We start from the raw sequence: 17,390 nt of genomic DNA, 5'->3' as shown, positions 1-17,390 counted from the left end.
TTTCTTTTTTTGTTTTGTTTTGTTCTCTTTTTTTTTTTTTTTTTTTTTGAGACAGAGTCTCCCTCTGTCATCCAGGCTAGAGTGGAGTAGCCTCAACCTCCCGGGCTCAAACGATCCTCCCACCTCAGCCTCCCGAGTAGCTGGACTACAGGCATGTGCCACCAATGCCCGGCTAATTTTTGTATTTTCTGTGGAGACAAGGTTTCACCATGTTACCCAGGCTGGTCTCAAACTCCTGTGCTCAAGCGATCCACTCACCTTGGCCTCCCAAAGTGCTGGGATTACAGGTGTGAGACACCACGCCAGGTCTCAGGGAGCGATTTCTAAGGTGACATTTGGTGGGTAGGCACCAGGTTCATCCCTCCCTCTCCCAGCTCCCCAGCCCCTCCTTTGCCCCCAGCTGACCTGTCACCTCCAAGGGCACCAGGTCTTGCTCATCCTCGATGCCCCTCACCACCTGGCAGCGGTAGAGCCCAGAATCACTGGCCCTCAGCGGCCCCAGGAGTAGCGTGGCGTTGACTCGGCGCCGGGGGTAGGCAGGTAGTGACACTCGTCCCTGCCAGCTTTTGGCCACCCTCACGACGTTGTCCTTGGCCACCAGGATGGGCAAATCCTGTCGCTGGCCCGATGCAGTCCGCACCTTGGTCCACTTTATCCGAGGGGCATCTCGGGCTGCGCTTGGCTGTGGCTGCAGGGTAAAGAGACAGGGCAGGGCCACCAGCTCCGCCAGCGCAGCCCGCACGGACCCAGACCCCAGCTTCTGCATGTGGAGCCCCCTTTCGCTGGCATCGGCGATATCCTGTGTGCCTGGGTTGGAGAAGGTGGAGAGAGGGCGTGACTCAGAGGCAAGAACCAAGCAGGAACTGCTATTTCCCTCTTTTAAAAATTTTTTTTAAAAGGGCTGAACCAGAATTCAAACCTAGGGCCACTTGACCTCAGAATCCAAGCAGTGACTGGACGCGATGGCTCATGCCTATAATCCCAGCACTTTGGGAGACCAAGGCGGGCAGATCACCTGAGGTTTGGAGTTTGAAACCAGCCTGACCAACATGGAGAAAACCCTGTCTTTACTAAAAATACAAAATTAGCTGGGTGTGGTGGCGCATGCCTGTAATCCCAGCTACTCGGGAGGCTGAAACAGGAGAATTGCTTGAACCTGGGAGGCAGAGGTTGCAGTGAGCCAAGATCGCGCCATTGCACTCCAGCCTGCGCAACAAGAGCAAAACTCCGTCTCAAAAAAAAAAAAAAAATTATTTTTAGAGATGGAGTCTCTATCGCCCAGGCTGGAATGCAGTGACATGATCACGATTCATTGCAGCTTCAAGCTCCTAGGCTCAAGCAGTCCTCCCATCTCAGCCTCCCAAAAGTGCTGGGATTATAGGTATGAGCCACTGTGCCCAGCCCCTTCTTCTTCTTCTTCTTCTTCTTATTATTATTTTATTTATTTATACTTTTGAGATGGAGTCTCGCTCTGTCTCCCAGGCTGGAGTGCAGTGGCATGATCTCAGCTCACTGCAACCTCTGCCTCCTGAGTTCAATCAACACCTCAGCCTCCCAAGTAGGTGGGATTACAGGTGCGTGCCACAATGCCTGGCTAATTTTTGCATTTTTAGTAGACGAGTTTCACCATGTTGGCCAGGCTGGTCTCCAATTCCTGACTTCAACTGATCCGCCTACCTTGGCCTCCCACAGTTCTGAGATTATAGGCGTGAGCCACCACACCGAGCCTTATTATTATTTTTTTGAGTCTGACTCTGTCACCCAGTCTGGAGTGCAGTGGCATGAGCTTGGCTCACTGTAACCTTCGCCTCCCAGGTTCAAGTGATTCTCATGCCTCAGCCTCCCGAGTAGATGGGATTACAGGCATGTGCCACCACACCTGGCTGATTTTTGTATTTTCTGTAGAGATGGAATTTCACCATGTTGGGCAGGCTAGCCTGGAACTCCTGACCTCAAGTGATCTGCCTGCCTCTGCCTCCCAAAGTGCTAGAATTATAGGCATCAACCACTGTGCCTCGCCCCTCACTTTATTTTTATAAGGACAAGGATTTTACTCCAGTGCCACTGACTCACTGTATGGTCCCGGGAGAGGCATTTTCCTTCCCTGAGTCCCAGTTTTTCCGAAAGGTAAAGCGAGAGACAGCTAATGAAAAGGAAATGGTGTTTGCGGAGTACTGTCTTTATAACAGGCACTTTATAGCAATCAGCTCATTTGATTTTCATAACCATCTGCAGAGTAGCAATGTCTCATTCTCTTTGGGGAAAGTTGAGGAAACTGAAGTTCAGAGAGATCATTATGCTTGCCTAAGGTCACAGACCAAATATGTGAGGGATTTCTAAAATCTGGGCTCTTGACCACCAGCAGAGGCACCCAGACCTTTATTTCCATCGCTCCACCCTTGGCAGACATCACGAATCAATCTCTGCACTATTCTCATTTCTTTCTTTCTTTCTCTCTCTCCAGTTCATCTGAGCAAAACGATGAGAGGCGGGAATCTCCAGCTTCTGCTGACAATGACTAAAAATAACCTCTTAGGTATCTTGTTCGCTTTTGACTGTTCAAAGACCTTTTAAAATCTATTCTCATCTTATTCTCTATCCCATGCCAGGAGACCAGCAGGGGAAGGCTCTGGAACTCAAAAGCTGCCCCATATTGTCCATCCCCCAGACCCCAATCTCTCCCTCCCCACAAACCAACTCACCCTGTTCCCCAGCCACAAAGAGCAGCATCTGCGGCATCAAAAGGCCCAAGGCCCAGACAAACGTGGCCCCCATCCTGGATCTGGAACAAAATGGAAAGGGAGGGAGGAGTGAGCCATAACCCAACCCTCCCAGATATTCAGCATGGCAGGACCAAACTCCCCCACTCTACAGATCAGGAAACCAGGGCTCAGAGAGACCAGTGTGTTATTCTAGGTCACAGAAGGAGCCGGCAAAGGGCTGAGCCAGATTTCGAACCCAGGGCCACTTGACCTCAGACACGGTGGCTCACGCCTATAGTCCCAGCACTTTGGGAGGTTGAGGCAGGAGGATTGCTTGAGGCCAGGAGCTTGAGACCAGCCTAGGCAACATAGTGAGATCTCATCTCTATTAAAAAATTAGCTGGGGCCGGGCGTGGTGGCTCAAGCCTGTAATCCCAGCACTTTGGGAGGCCGAGACGGGCGGATCACGAGGTCAGGAGATCGAGACCATCCTGGCTGACACGGTGAAACCCCGTCTCTACTAAAAAAATACAAAAAACTAGCCGGGCGAGGTGGCGGGCGCCTGTAGTCCCAGCTACTCGGGAGGCTGAGGCAGGAGAATGGCGTGAACCCGGGAGGCGGAGCTTGCAGTGAGCTGAGATCCGGCCACTGCACTCCAGCCTGGGCAACAGAGCGAGACTCCGTCTGANGGTGGCGGGCGCCTGTAGTCCCAGCTACTCGGGAGGCTGAGGCAGGAGAATGGCGTGAACCCGGGAGGCGGAGCTTGCAGTGAGCTGAGATCCGGCCACTGCACTCCAGCCTGGGCGACAGAGCGAGACTCCGTCTGAAAAAAAAAAAAAATAGCTGGGTCTGGTGGTACACACTTTTGGTCCCAGCTACTCAGGAGGCTGAGGTGGGAGGATTGCTTGAGCCCAGGAGTTCAAGGCTGCAGGGAGCTATGATCGCACCACCACACTCCAGCCTGGGTGACAGCACAAGACTGTCTGAAAATAAAACAAAACAACAAAAAACAATGTAAGCAATGAAGTCTGTGGTCAGAAGCCTGGGTACTATCGTGAATCAAATCTGGAATTGACTCACTGTTCCTTGTGTGTGATCTTGGACAAGTTGCTTACCTTCTCTGTGCCTTACTTTCTCTGTGGATCAGATGGGGATAACATCAGGTGGTTGAAAGGAACGGATGAGTCAATATATATAAAATGCTTAGAACTACCTCATGCAGTAAGGGGTACATTTTAGCTGCTGCTATTATTATTACTGACCTTAACACAGCCAAGACTGAAATACCATTTTTCAAGTCAGCCTCCTCCATCTGACTAGTGGCTCCTAGAGGGCAGCAGTCCATCCCAGTCCTCCCAGCATCCCCAGTCCAGGCAGCAGGCTGGCCTCTAAGCCATCCTTTAATCTGGGTTTGCTGGCTGACACGATTCGCAGCTTCAATTCCAGGATTTGGTTGTCACCAAGATTCTATTCTTGGTTTCTGGGATTTTGGAGGAGCCGCCAACTCCTAGCTGGAGGAAGGGGCTCACCCCTGCCCACCCATCCTCCTCCTGACTTCACACAGCCCAACAAAGATGCTTCTTAGGCCCACAGAGAAACTTCAATTGTGGGTCCAGTTCCCTATAGGGGCTAGGACCCATAGGGATAAAGTGGACAATTATTAAGTGCCTACTGCGAGCAAAGCCAGTCGTTGGGACACAGCAGTACATTTCCTGACTTCACATTCTCCCAGAGACTAGGAATCCTGGGGAGGTGGTCCCTCCCCGAAACCTCCCACCCCTGCCAATCCCCCTCACCAGGCTCAGGAGGTGGGCGCAGATGGAAAATTAGAACATCATTTGCAAACCCAACCCTTGCTCCCTGCCCCTATAAGAAATTATCCTTGAGGAAGGGGTGTGAACAGAGTCCAGAAGGGGAGGTTGTAGGGGACAGCTGTCCCCTTCCCCAGTTCTCCTTCCCAACTGCCAGAGTTCTCGGCTGGGAGGCCGGCCTGGGACCTGTCCGTGGTGCTGAACTCTGAGGCGGCAACGCGGCGGCAAAGCCCACCTGGTCCACCCCTGCCTCCCGCCTGCCAACAGGATGCCTCGGGGACCAGAGATGGCTAGAGGTTTGCCTCAGGCTGCACAGCAGGGTAGAGATCAAGGCCAGACCCTGGACCGGTGCTCCCAACTACCAACTTGTAAACCTCAGTAACCTCTGCCTTCATCTCAGGCTGTTCTCATTTCTTCCCCTTGGAACTCCAAGCAAGTGTGCGGTCCCCTCACGGCTGTTCTAGGCCTGGCCAGGTATTAGAGAGAGACAGGACTCCAGGTTGCACCTGCCCCCAGCAGGGCCTTAGAAATGGACAAGGCCAGAGAATTCTCTCTTTCTCTCTATCTCTCTCTGTCACACACATACACGTACACGCGTACACGCGCGCGCACACACACACACACACCCCATTAAGAGGTCAGACTACATCCAGATAGCCCTGCTTCTAATCCAGGACTAGCTGCTTCCATCTCTCTGTGCCTCAGTTTTCCCACCTGTAAAATGGAGATTATCCAGCAAGTACCGCCTACAGCTACTGTGAGGACGAAATGACCTAAGACTTGCAAAGTCCTAGAAATGTTAAATTTAAAAACAGCTCTTTAGACACAAAGCCTCATGTATACACTAAAAATATACTGAGGTTGCCCAACATGGTGACAGACACAGTTTCAGGTGCACACTCCCCACACACACCCTCCCACTCCCTTCCACTCGCACCCTCACACACCCACATCCTTCTCTTAAAATACCTCCTCCCCAGGGCGGCCAGAGATGAGCATTTACACAGCTGTCTGGGGCCCGTGCCCTCATGAATAATGTACGAGCCTCATGCATATGCAAGCAGGGGCCTGCGGGGTGCTGGAGGAGGGGCAGCTCAGATCCATGTGAATGTGTGTGTGTGTGTGAGTGTGTGTGTGAGTGTGTGTATGTGTGTGTCCCCTCCTTCACTTCACCCCCATCCCAAGTCACGGTTAGCACTGAATGAGGGTGAGTTTGCCAATGGGCATTTGTGAGTGTGACTGGGTGTGTGTCCGGGGTGTTGTGTCCTGGCAAGGGTGTGCAGGCGGTTGTGCCATGTGGTGTGTGCATGTTGTGTGTGGGGGCCTGCAGCGCTCCGTGCACCGGGTGGAGCACATGGGACCTAGTGTGATCTGTGGTTGTGTGTGGGTCTGAGTGACCCTCGGCAGGGGGCTGTGCGCATATGTGTGTGTTTCTGACCTGAGAGTCAGGGTGTATTAGTGTGCATGGGTGTGAATGTGGAACTCCGTGGAGGAGAAAGGGAGATCGGCTCAGTCATCATCCCAGGCTGCCCCTCGGGGACTTCAACCCGTGCTCAAGCTTTCCCTGTTAGTGCCCCAACTCTGAACACAGACCACATTCCACACCCCCATGCCCAGGATGCACACTGCCAATCACATGGAAAGAACCCTTGGCCCCTCCAGATACACAAGCGGGACACACACAGCCACACACCCCAGACACAGACCCGGGGGAAACACACACTCACACAGATTCACAGTGACATTAACAAAGAGAGACAATATGGGCACTTACAAGACAGGCGGCGTGTCTTCTGCACAAAGACACACACCCACAGTCTCGGGCCCCCCCCACATAAACCCCTTGATGAACGGAACAGCCTCAGACATAGCTCCTCACTCACTCACACGGCGATGCCAGCCCCTGGCACAAACCGAGATGGATAAATGTGGCCTCAGTGACCGATGGGCACTCATCATTTTGCCACATGGTGATGTGGCCCTCAGCACAAGTTTTCTGACAAAGACACAACCACAGTCACATCAGATTCACAGGGGACCCTAGAACCCCTGGGCATACTCCCCCTCCCCGCCTGTCCAGGGCGGACACACACACAAAACCCCCATATCCTTGAGGGGGAACTTTGATTTCAGAATGTCCATCAACCATAGTCCCCCAGTGGGGTCCCACAGTGCACCCACCCCTCCCTGCCCGCCCCGCCCCCACGTCCCCCGCTGGGGCCCAGAGCCAACCCTCTCCCTGGCCTGGCTGTTTCCTCATTGATGCTGCCTGAGAGGAACAAAGCCCCGCGCGTAGGGATGGGGGACGCTCCTGCCCAGACAGGGCCTGGGGTCCCAGCCCCTTACTTCCCAGCGTCTGTGCCCCCAAACCAAGCCAGGGTTTCCACACGTGTCCACATGGACATTTGGAACTAAAGGGGATGGGGGTAGGGGTCTGTGTCATGCTGTAAAGACGTGGGAGGCTGTGAAGGTGCTGGGGGACAGCCCCCGCTCTGAGCTGGTATCCCTCACAGGTCCTGGGGATCCATAGCTGGGCGGTCTAGGGGACCCCCACCCAACATTCACCTGGGACACCCAGTGTGTTCCCTGGGATAAGGGACAACACCTCAGCCCAAGGTCTAAGGGAATAACGGGGAACCACGTTGGGATGGGGCCCCCCAGGACCTCCTCCCTGAGTCAGAACGGACCTGACCCAAAAGGACAGGGAGACGGCAGGGCGCCCCTTCCCCATGGCCGTTCCTCTCAGCGCAGATACCTTTCCATTGGGCACAGGGTGATCTGGGGGGCCCCCTCCCCACTGCAGTCCGGCCCGGAATCCTCCATTCATCCGCAAATTGGGAATCCCCACTTAAAATCCTGGGGTGTCTCGGCTGAGATACGGGGGTGCCCTGTTCCAGAGTCCCCCCATTCGGCATCTGGGTGTCCTCTTCTTCTCTCCAAATTCGGGGGGCCCCTCCCCTAACCCTGTTTCCCATTGCTCCCTCCCCAACCCTGAGACCCACCCCCAGCCCGGCCCCCTCCCCACCGGGGGGTTGTCTCCGGATTCCACGGACAACCTTCCTCCCCAAATGTGTGTCCACCTGACATTCCCAAGCCCCCTCCCAGTTTGCGCTCCCTCCTCAACCCGGGGCTCCCCTCCCCCGCTTCAGCCCCCTCCCCATTCTGGGGGCTTCTCCCTGGTCTCATGTCCTCTCCCTAATCCCGAGCTCTGTCTCTAATCCCAAAGTCTTCTCCCCGCCAACACGGTCCCCTCACGGACCCCCCACCTGGCTCCTAGCTCGGACGCATCCCGGGGCGGTCGCGCGGCACAAAGGACGCTGCGCTCCGGCTCAGCTAGCTCCGCGCCGGGTCCAGCCCCTGCGCCCTGCGCTCCGCTCGCCCCAGCGCCGCCTCAGTGCTTATAAAGGGGCCGCGATGCCGCTCTGCGCATGCGCCCCCGCCAGCCCGAGGCGTCTGGCTGCGCGAGGGAGGGGGGCTCCCCTGTCTAAAATCCCCACCCCGCCCATTTTTTGGACACCCACCGCACCCAGGAGAAGACGGCACTGACTCTCCTCCCATCCTCTTTGCCCCAGGAACCGCGTTAAACGTCCCCATTACGCCCCAGAATGAGGCGGTCCCATTTTACAGGTGGGGAAACTGAGCCCCAAGGAGGCAAAGTCGCTTCCCACGGTCACGCACAGAGGCAGAGCTGGGATTCGAACCTCGCCCTGCCTGATTCTCTAGGGCTCACGTTCAAAGCAGTTTTGGCTACAATTACTGGTTTACCCCACTTACAGAGAGGAAATTGAGGCACGGACAAGACGGGGAGACTCCTTGTTTACACAGCTGGTAAGAGGCATGCAGGGTGAGAGATCAGGTGTGTGACACCCCCGAGCTGTTTCCAGCAACTCCAGCCAGATTGTATCATTCATTCATTCACCTTTGTCCGATCAGCATTTATGGTGCTCTGGCTATGGACTGGGTACTGCTGTTGACACAGGCAGAATTTTGCTTTATGCAGAGGCATAGGCTTGTCCCTGTCATGAGACATGAGACCCCAGTTTTGTTTTTGTTTTGTTTTTTTTCTGAGACAGAGTCTCGCTCTGTCACCCAGGCTGGAGTACAGTGGCACAATCTTAGCTCACTGCAACCTCCACCTCCCAGGTTCAAGCAATTCTCCTGCCTCAGCCTCCCAAATAGCTGGGATTACAGGCACCTGCCACCACGCCCGGCTAATTTTTGTATTTTTAGTAGAGATGTGGTTTCACCATGTCAGCCAGGCTGGTCTTGAACTCCTGACCTCAAATGATCCGCCTGCCTCAGCGTCCCAAAATGCTGGGATTACAGGCATGAGCACCCAGCCTGGAGACCCCAATCTTTAAAGCCTAGATCCAAGGCTGGGCGTGGTGGCTCACGCCTGTAATTCCAGCACTTTGGGAGGCCAAGGTGGGTGGATCCCCTGAGCTCAGGAGTTTGAGACCCGCCTGGGCAACATGGGGAAAATCCTTCTCTACAAAAGAAAAATACAAAAATTAGCTGAACAGGGTGACCTGCACCTGTAGTCCCAGCTACTTGGGGGCTCAAAGCAGGAGGATCCCCTGAGCCCAGGAGGTCGAGGCTGCAATGAGCTGTGCTCGCGCCACTGCACTCCAGCCTGGGTGACGAAGCAATACCCCATCTCTAAAATAAATAAATAAATAAATAAATAAACGCCTAGATCCATACAATGGAATGTTAGCCATAAAAAGGAATGAAGCACTGATCAATGCTACAATATGGATGAACCTTGAAAACATGATGCTCAGTGAAAGCAGACAGACACAAAAGGCCAAATAGTGTATGGCTCCATTTACAGAAATGTCCAGGTCGCATTGGGTGTGGTGGCTCACACCTGTAATCCCAGCACTTTGGGAGGCCATGGTGGGAGGCTCCCTTGAGGCCAGGAGTTCAAGTCTAGCCCGGGCAACAAAGCGAGACCCTTTTGTCTCTATAAAAAAACAAACAAACAAAAAGCAAAACAAAAAAAACAATTATCCAGGCATGGTGGTATGTTCCTGTAGTCCCAGCTACACGGGAGGCTGAGGCAGGAAGATCTCTTGAGCCTAGGAGGCCGAGGCTGCAGTGAGGCATGTTTGCACTACTGTACTCCAACCTGAGCGACAAGACTCTGTCTAAAAAAAAAAAGAAAAGAAAAGAAAAAGGGAAGAAAAGAAAAGAAAGGCTCAGATCAGGCAAATCCATAGAGACAGGAGGCAGATTAGTGGATGTAGGGGCTGAGGGAAGGGAAATGGGGAGTGAGCGGCTGATGGGGACCGGGTCTTCTTTTAGGGTGATGAAAATATTCTGGATCTAGACAGAGGTGATGGTTGCACAATAACGTGCATGTACTTAACACCATTGAATTGTACACTTTATTTAATTAATTAATTTATTTATTCTTTTGAGACAGCGTCTCACTCTGTCGCCCAGGCTGGAGTGCAGTGGTGCAATCTCAGCTCACTGCAACCTCTGCCCCCACGGTTCAAGCGTTTCTCCTGTCTCAGCTTCCCAAGTAGCTGGAATGACAGGAGCCCACCACCACGCCTGACTAATTATTGTATTTTTAGTGGAGATGGAGTTTCACCATGTTGGCCAGGCTGGTCTCGAACGCCTGACCTCAAATGATCTGTCCTTCTTGGCCTCCCAAAGTGCTGGGATTACAGGTATGAGCCACCATGCCTGGCCTTGAATTTTACACTTTAAGATGGTGAGGTTTATGTTACATGTATTTGACCACCATTTAAAAAATAGTAATGAGGGCTGGGCTCGGTGGCTCACACCTGTAATCTCAGCACTTTGGGAGGCCGAGGCAGTTGGATCACCTGAGGTCAGGAGTTTCAGACCAGCCTGGCCGACATGGTGAAACCCTTTCTCTATTAAAAATACAAAAATTAGCTGGGCATGCTGGCAGATACCTGTAATCCCAGCTGTTCAGGAGGCTGAGGCAGGAGACTCGCTTGAACCCAGGAGGCGGAGGTTGCAGTGAGCTGAGATCACGCCACTGCACTCCAGCCTGGCAACAGAGCGAGACTCTGTCTAAAAGAAGGCCGGGTGCGGTGGCTCAGCCTGTAATCCCAGCACTTTGGGAGGCCGAGGTGGGTGGATCACAAGGTTGAGAGTTCGAGACCAGCCTGGCCAACATAGTGAAACCCCATCTCTACTAAAAATACAAAAATGAGCTGAGCGTGGTGGCATGCAGCTGTAGTCCCAGCTACTTGGGAGACTGAGGCTGAAGAATCACTTGAACCCAAGAGGCAGAGGTTGCAGTGAGCCGAGACCATGCCATTGCACTCCAGCCTGGGTGGCAAAGTGAGACTTCATCTCACACACACAAAAAAAGGCCGCGAGGAGTGAAATGTGCCCAGAGAGGGCAGCCTTTGCCCCTGCCTTTCTTCCTGTGGTAGTGGTGTCTCTGTGCTAAGAATGGGCTCACAGCACTCCATCCTGTGTCCTACATCTGTGAGTGTGTGTTTGAGCATCTCTGAGGGTGGGTGTTTGTCTGGCAGAAGGATAGACAAATGAGGGACAAGATAGCTTCCACAAGATTATCAAAGAAAGGAGGCCTTGGCCAGGCGCGGTGGCTCACGCCCATAATCCCAGCACTTTGGGAGGCCAAGATGGACAGATCACTTGAGGTTAGGAGTTCAAGACCAGCCTGGCCAACATGGTGAAACCCCACCTCTAATAAAAATACAAAATTAGGGTGTGGTGGCGGATGCCTGTAATCCCAGCTACTCGGGAGTCTGAGGCAGGAGAATCGCTTGAATCCTGGAGGCGGAGGTTGCAGTGAGCTGAGATCAGGCCACTGCATTCCAGCCTGGGCAACAGAGTGAGACTCCATCTCAAAAAAATAAAAAAGAAAAAAGAAGAAGAAAGGAGGCCGAGCACCGTGGCTCATGCCTGTAATCCCAACACTTTGGGAGGCTGAGGCAGGCAGATCACCTAAGGTCAGGGGTTTGAGACCAGACCAGCCCAGCCAACATGGCGAAACCCTGTCTCTACTAAAAATACAAAAATTAGCCAGGCGTGGTGGTGTGCACCTATAATCCCAGCTACTCGGGAGGCTGAGGCAGGAGGATCACTTGAACCTGGGAGGTGGAGGGTGCAGTGAACCGAGATTGTGCCACTGCACTCCAGCCTGGGTGTTAGAGCACAATTCCATCTCAAAAAAAAAAAAAAAAAGATTATCAAAGAAAGGGTAGGAATGAATGATGAATGAGGAATAAGGGGGGACCCCAGGGCAGCAAGGGCGGGTAGCCCCGGGGTACAAGATGATACAGCGGGAAGCTGCACTGACTGTCCAACTCTGTGCCACAGAGGAGTGATGGAGGTCAAGGATCCCAGCTGATGCGAGCTTCTGCAGGTGACAGCTGTGTCAGCAGCACCCAAACAGCATGAGATGAGTGGTCAGGTAAAGCTGGAGTGTGCTTGGGGGATGGCTGTGGCTCACACTGGGGAAGACACTGAGAACGGCTGTGTGACGTGTGTTGAGAACCAAGTAGCTCAGGCTCCACAAGTCTGGGGTTCAAACCCCCTCCCTGCTGCTTGTAATGATGTGACTCTGAGTGAGCCATCTCGTCTTTCCGTGTCTCAGTTTCCCCATCTGAAATGGAGATAGGCTAGGTGCCGGTGGCTCTCACGCCTGTAATCCCAGCACTTTGGGAGTCAGAGGCGGGAGGATCACTTGAACCCAGCAGTTCAAGACCAGCCTGAGCAACATAGTGAGACCCCCCCATCTCTACAAAAAATAATTTAAAAGTTAGCAGGACATGGTGGCACACATCTGTGGTCCCAGCTACTCAGGAAACTGAGGGGGAAGGATCACTGGAGCCCAGGAGATTGAAGCTGCAGTGAGTCAAGATTGCATCACTACACTCTGGTCTGGGTGACAGAGTGAGACCCTATTTCAAAAATGAATAAAATAAAATAAAAAGGGGCGGCCAGGCATGCTGGCTCAAGGCTGTAATCCCAGCACTTTGGGAGGCCAAGACAGGTGGATCATGAGGTCAGAATATGAGACCAGCCTGGCCAACATGGCGAAACCCCGTCTCTACTAAAAATGCAAAATTAGCTGGGTGGGGGTGGTACGCACCTGTAATCCCAGCTACTCAGAAGGCTGAGGTAGGAGAATTGCTTTAACCCAGGAGGTGGAGGTTGCAGTGAGCCGAGATCGCACCACTGCATTCCAGCCTGGGTGACTAAGTGAGACTCTGTCTCGGGAAAAAATTAAAAAAAAAAATAAATAAATATGGGGGATAATTAATGTCCCCACATTACCAGTTGCTCAGAGAATGAAATGGGAAGTAAACACACAGGTGGGGACTGCTGTTTATTTTACAGGTGCTGGGGAAACTGAGGCTCAGGGAGCTAGGATCACCTGCTGGAGGATGTACAGAGTGAGTAGAGACCAGGTGGGAGCCGAGGTCTGTGGGCACAGAGCTGAGCCCCAACCTCATTTATCCTCATCCCTCTGCTTCCCCCGCTTCTCCACTCCTCCCCACCCCTTGCCCCCACCCCCCGGCCCCTCACTGGTGCCAGGACTGAGCTTAGACGGGCTGGCCTGGGGCCCAGGGGCGGGCTGTTGCCGGGGGCTTGAATGAGGCAACCTTGCCTGGGAATCTACTGGGCTCAAAGAGCTATTTATAGGCCTGAGCTGGGATTGGGCACCCCTCCCTAACCCTGAGTGCCTTCTCTGCCCCCCCCAACCCACTGGGGCCCTGGGCCAGGGGCTGCTGCCAGTGGGGGAGGGGTGGGGAATGGGACTAGCAGACCAGAGCAGAGGTGGGGAGGGAGGCTGGACCCTCCAAGACAGCTGGGTCTCAGGGGTGGACAGTGCCTCCAAAGTGCCTCTGAAGATGCCCAAGGTGACACATGGGTAAGTCACACACAATGCCACCAACAACCACTGACACACACAGTCACACTCCAGCCACACCCCAGCCACACTAACAGCATAGGTGGCTCACATGCAACCTCACCTGGTCACACACAGGTCCCACCACACACAACCAAACCTGACTATACACAATGACACCTGATCACGCACAACCACACCCAGCCAATGACAACCACACCCAGCCATACACAACCACACTCAGCCATATACAATCACACCCAGCCAATGACAACCACACCCAACCATACACAACCACACCCAGCCAATGACAACCACACCCAGCCATACACAACCACACCCAGCCATGCACAACCACACTCAGCCATACACAACCACACTCAGCCAATGACAACCACACCCAGCCAATGACAACCACACCCAGCCATACACAACCACACACAGCCATACACAACCACACTCAGCCAATGACAACCACACCCAGCCATATACAACCACACCCAGCCATGCACAACCACACCCAGCCAATGACAACCACACCCAGCCATGCACAACCACACTCAGCCAATGACAACCACACTCAGCCATACACAACCACACCAGACCACACACAGGTTTCACCAACCATGCACAGTCAAACCTGGACATATACAATCCCACTCAACCACACACAATCACACTTGGTCATGCACAACCACACCCAACCATATACAACCACACTCAGCCATGCACAGCCACACCCAGCCATGCACAACCACACCCAGTCATGCACAGCCACACCAGGCCACACACATGCACAATCAACCTGGTCAGGCCACACAAAACCATACCTGGACTGGGCCACACACAAGTCACACGTGCTGCACAATCAAAGGCGAAGCTATGAGCTGGGCTGCACCAGAATCCCTCCACATGCAAAGACACCCACTGCTGCTCACACCCACAACACCTTCGCCTTCCTGCCAGCAGCAGACATCGGCCCCATGTTGCTCACACACAACCAGGTTTCTAGTTACAGACACACCCACAGGTAGTGAGCACACAACCATGTTCACACCAATACCACCAATGCCACCAACCCCGAGATCTGTAGCCTTTCCAGCCACTGTTACAACCAGCCACACACATGCAGCTCCTGGTGCTCCCATACATGCCCACCTGAATCTTTTCATACCCAGACACCCCTCCCACTCCCATTGTCACCTCCAGTGGGACCCAGGCTTGCATTACACCAGGACTCATAACCCCAGCTGGTACTGTGTGAGCATCTGTCTCCTTGGAGAGGGGTCCGGATGGGCCCCAGTAGATAAATCAGACCCAGACCTGCCCGGTGGGGGTCTCCAGGCTCAGGGAATCCCATTAAACCCTCCCTGGCAGATACCCCAGGCTAAGACCTTAGGGAAACTATTATATTCATCTCCCAGTGGGGAAACTGAGGCTTGAAGCTATCTGAGGGCCATTCCCTGCCTTGTTCCAGGATGATGAAATCATGGACAGAAGGACCTGTCTTCCGCACAGGTGGGGCTGCCTTCCCAGACACCACCAAGGCAGAGAGTCCCCACTGACCCAAACTCACTGTGTGACTGCAGCAAGTCCCTGACTCTTTCTAAACCTCTAGTTTCTCCCCAGAAAAATGCTGAACCTGAACCCAGTTAGGGGAACTCGAGAGTCAGACGGGTTTGCATCCCAGTTCCCCTTGGTGATCTTGGCCAAATGACTTTGCTGTTCTGTGCCTCAGTTTCCCCAAGTGAACCAGAGGAGCTGCTTTTGGACCTTCTAGAGCCCTCCCTGCCCCATTCCCTGGGGTGGGGGTGGGAGCTCTTAGTCTTTCCTCACTCAAGCGAATGAATGGACCACTTTTGGCTGCCCTGCTGGGAGCCCAGAGCTGCTAATTCCCTGGAGAAACAGGAGGCTCTTTCATGCCCAGGCGCCAGTGGGGTGAGGAGGCGGGAAGAGGGTATGGAGCTGGCCTCATACCCGTGGGCAAGGAGGCCACATGCCAAAGCCAGGAGTGGTGTGGAGAGCCCTGGAGCCATGCATATCCTCACTGGAGGGCCTTGGCTAAGTTGATGTGTCCTCAGCTGTAAAATGGGAATGACAGGGAGCAGCCACAGCAGGTTTCACAAGCCAATGGGTGGTGACGAAACGTGGCTTCAAGTCAGACACACAGTGGACTCTCAGTGAAAGTCAGCTACTGTTGCTATGTGTCAACCTGAAGAACCCACAGAGTCCTCCAACAGTCCCATTAATAGAATTCCCCCATTTCACAGATGAGAAAACTGAGGCTCAGAGAGGTCAAGGTGCTTTTCTAAGGTCACACAGCGAATGAGTGGTCCAGCCAGGACTTGAACCAGATCTGGGCTCTCCGGGGTCCCTGCTCTTCCTAACTTCCTCCGGGGGGGTTAGGTTGGGGGCAGGGTTTCCTGTCACCTCCAGCCCCAGCCCTGAGACCAGCGAAGTTGGGTTTGGATGGCACCAGACTCTGTCTAAATGCGGAAAGCCCCGGCAGGCAGGGGCTGAAGAGGCAGGCCTTCTGCTGGTGACCCAGTTTCCCCGCCAGCCCCCCGCCCCCCACTGCCTGGGGTGGGTTTGAGCAGATGCTAGTAGGATGCCAGGAGGACCATTCCTCCAGCCCTTGAAGAAAGGGGCTGACTGCCAGACCATTCAGCTAAAGCCAGGAAAAACAGCCTCTTGCCAGTGGCTGCTCTGTCTGGGAACTCTCGATTCGTGCAGAACGGATGGTGTCCTGCCCTTTCTCCAACACCTTCTGTGACTTCTCCGGGCCCAGCAGGATGTGGCTCCACATATTTTATTCAAATTCATGGTCTTTCACCCAACTAGGCCTTTGCTTATGCTGAGTTCCCTGCCTGGAACACCCTCCCCACTCCAGATTTTCTCACCCTTGTGAATTTCTGTCGCCTGACCCCCTATTAAGGTGCAATTCTAATATCCCCTCTCCTAGGAAACCTTTCCTCTAGATAGAGCCCCTGCTCCTTCAGCCCCATCTCTCCCTTGGGGCTAGCAGTGTCTATGTCTACCTCTGTCTTGCCCAGATCGGGGGCTCCTCTGGGACAGGGTTGGAGCTGAGGCCTCTTGCTGTCCCCAGCATCATCCAGCAGAAGACTGGGCATGAGAGTGTGACAGTAGCGGTTGCAGGAGGTGTCTAGTGAATCAATGAACCAAATCTTCAGCCTGGAATCTAAGGCTTTGTGTTTGGCAAACTCCTGTTCATGCTTCAAAACCCACCTTGCAGGCTGGGTGTGGTGGCTCACGCCTGTAATCCCAGCACTTTGGGAGGCCAAGGCGGGCAGATCGCAAGGTCAGGAGTTCGAGACCAGCCTGGCCAACATAGTGAAACCCCTTCTCTACTAAAAATACAAAAATTAGCCAGGCATGGTGGTGCGCACCTGGAGTTACAGCTACCTGGGAGGCTGAGGCAGGGGAATCACTTGAACCCGGGAGGCGGAGGTTGTGGTGAGCTGAGATCACACCACTGCACTCCAGCCTGGGCAACAAAGTGAGACTCCATCTCGAAACAAAACAAAACAAAACAAAAATAACAAAAACACCCGACCTCGCATGCTCCCTCCTCCAAGAAGCCTTCTGTCCCAGCAGCATTTTCTGGGAAAGACAAACTTGGAGGCCAGGGCTCCTCTGTCCAAACAAGAACATAAGGGGCCGGGCACGGTGACTCACACCTGTAATCCCAGCACTTTGTGAAGCCGAGGCGGGTGGATCACGAGGTCAGGAGATAGAGACCATCCTGGCTAACACGGTGAAACCCCGTCTCTACTAAAAATACAAAAAATTAGCCGGGCATGGTGGCGGGCGCCTGTAGTCCCAGCTACTGGGGAGGCTGAGGCAGGAGAATCGCTTGAACCCGGGAGGCGGAGCTTGCAGTGAGCCGAGAGCGAGCCACTGCACTCCAGCCTGGGCGACAGAGTGAGACTCCGTCTAAATATATATATATATATATATATATATATATATATATATATATATATA

The 17,390-nt window shown here is 53.6% G+C and overlaps 1 protein-coding gene across 1 annotated transcript in view; it reads right to left on the bottom strand.

Moving 5' to 3' along the window:
• The window catches only part of NCAN (neurocan), a 39,691-nt gene extending 31,811 nt beyond the window's left edge, over positions 1-7,880 (bottom strand). The window contains exons 1-3 of the mRNA XM_025367312.1: positions 7,780-7,880; positions 2,703-2,782; positions 406-807 (exon numbers count right to left, since the gene is read on the bottom strand). Coding sequence (XP_025223097.1) covers positions 406-807; positions 2,703-2,775 — 475 coding nt within the window. The 5' untranslated portion in view covers positions 2,776-2,782; positions 7,780-7,880. The remainder of the gene's footprint in view (positions 1-405; positions 808-2,702; positions 2,783-7,779) is intronic.
• Between the last annotated feature and the right edge of the window lie 9,510 nt (positions 7,881-17,390).

This window comes from Theropithecus gelada, chromosome 19 (genome assembly GCF_003255815.1).
Source record: "Theropithecus gelada isolate Dixy chromosome 19, Tgel_1.0, whole genome shotgun sequence".
NCBI classification, from domain to species: domain Eukaryota; kingdom Metazoa; phylum Chordata; class Mammalia; order Primates; family Cercopithecidae; genus Theropithecus; species Theropithecus gelada.
The sequence above is the reverse complement of the archived record's forward strand: the minus strand, read 5'-3'. Positions and strand labels throughout refer to the sequence as shown.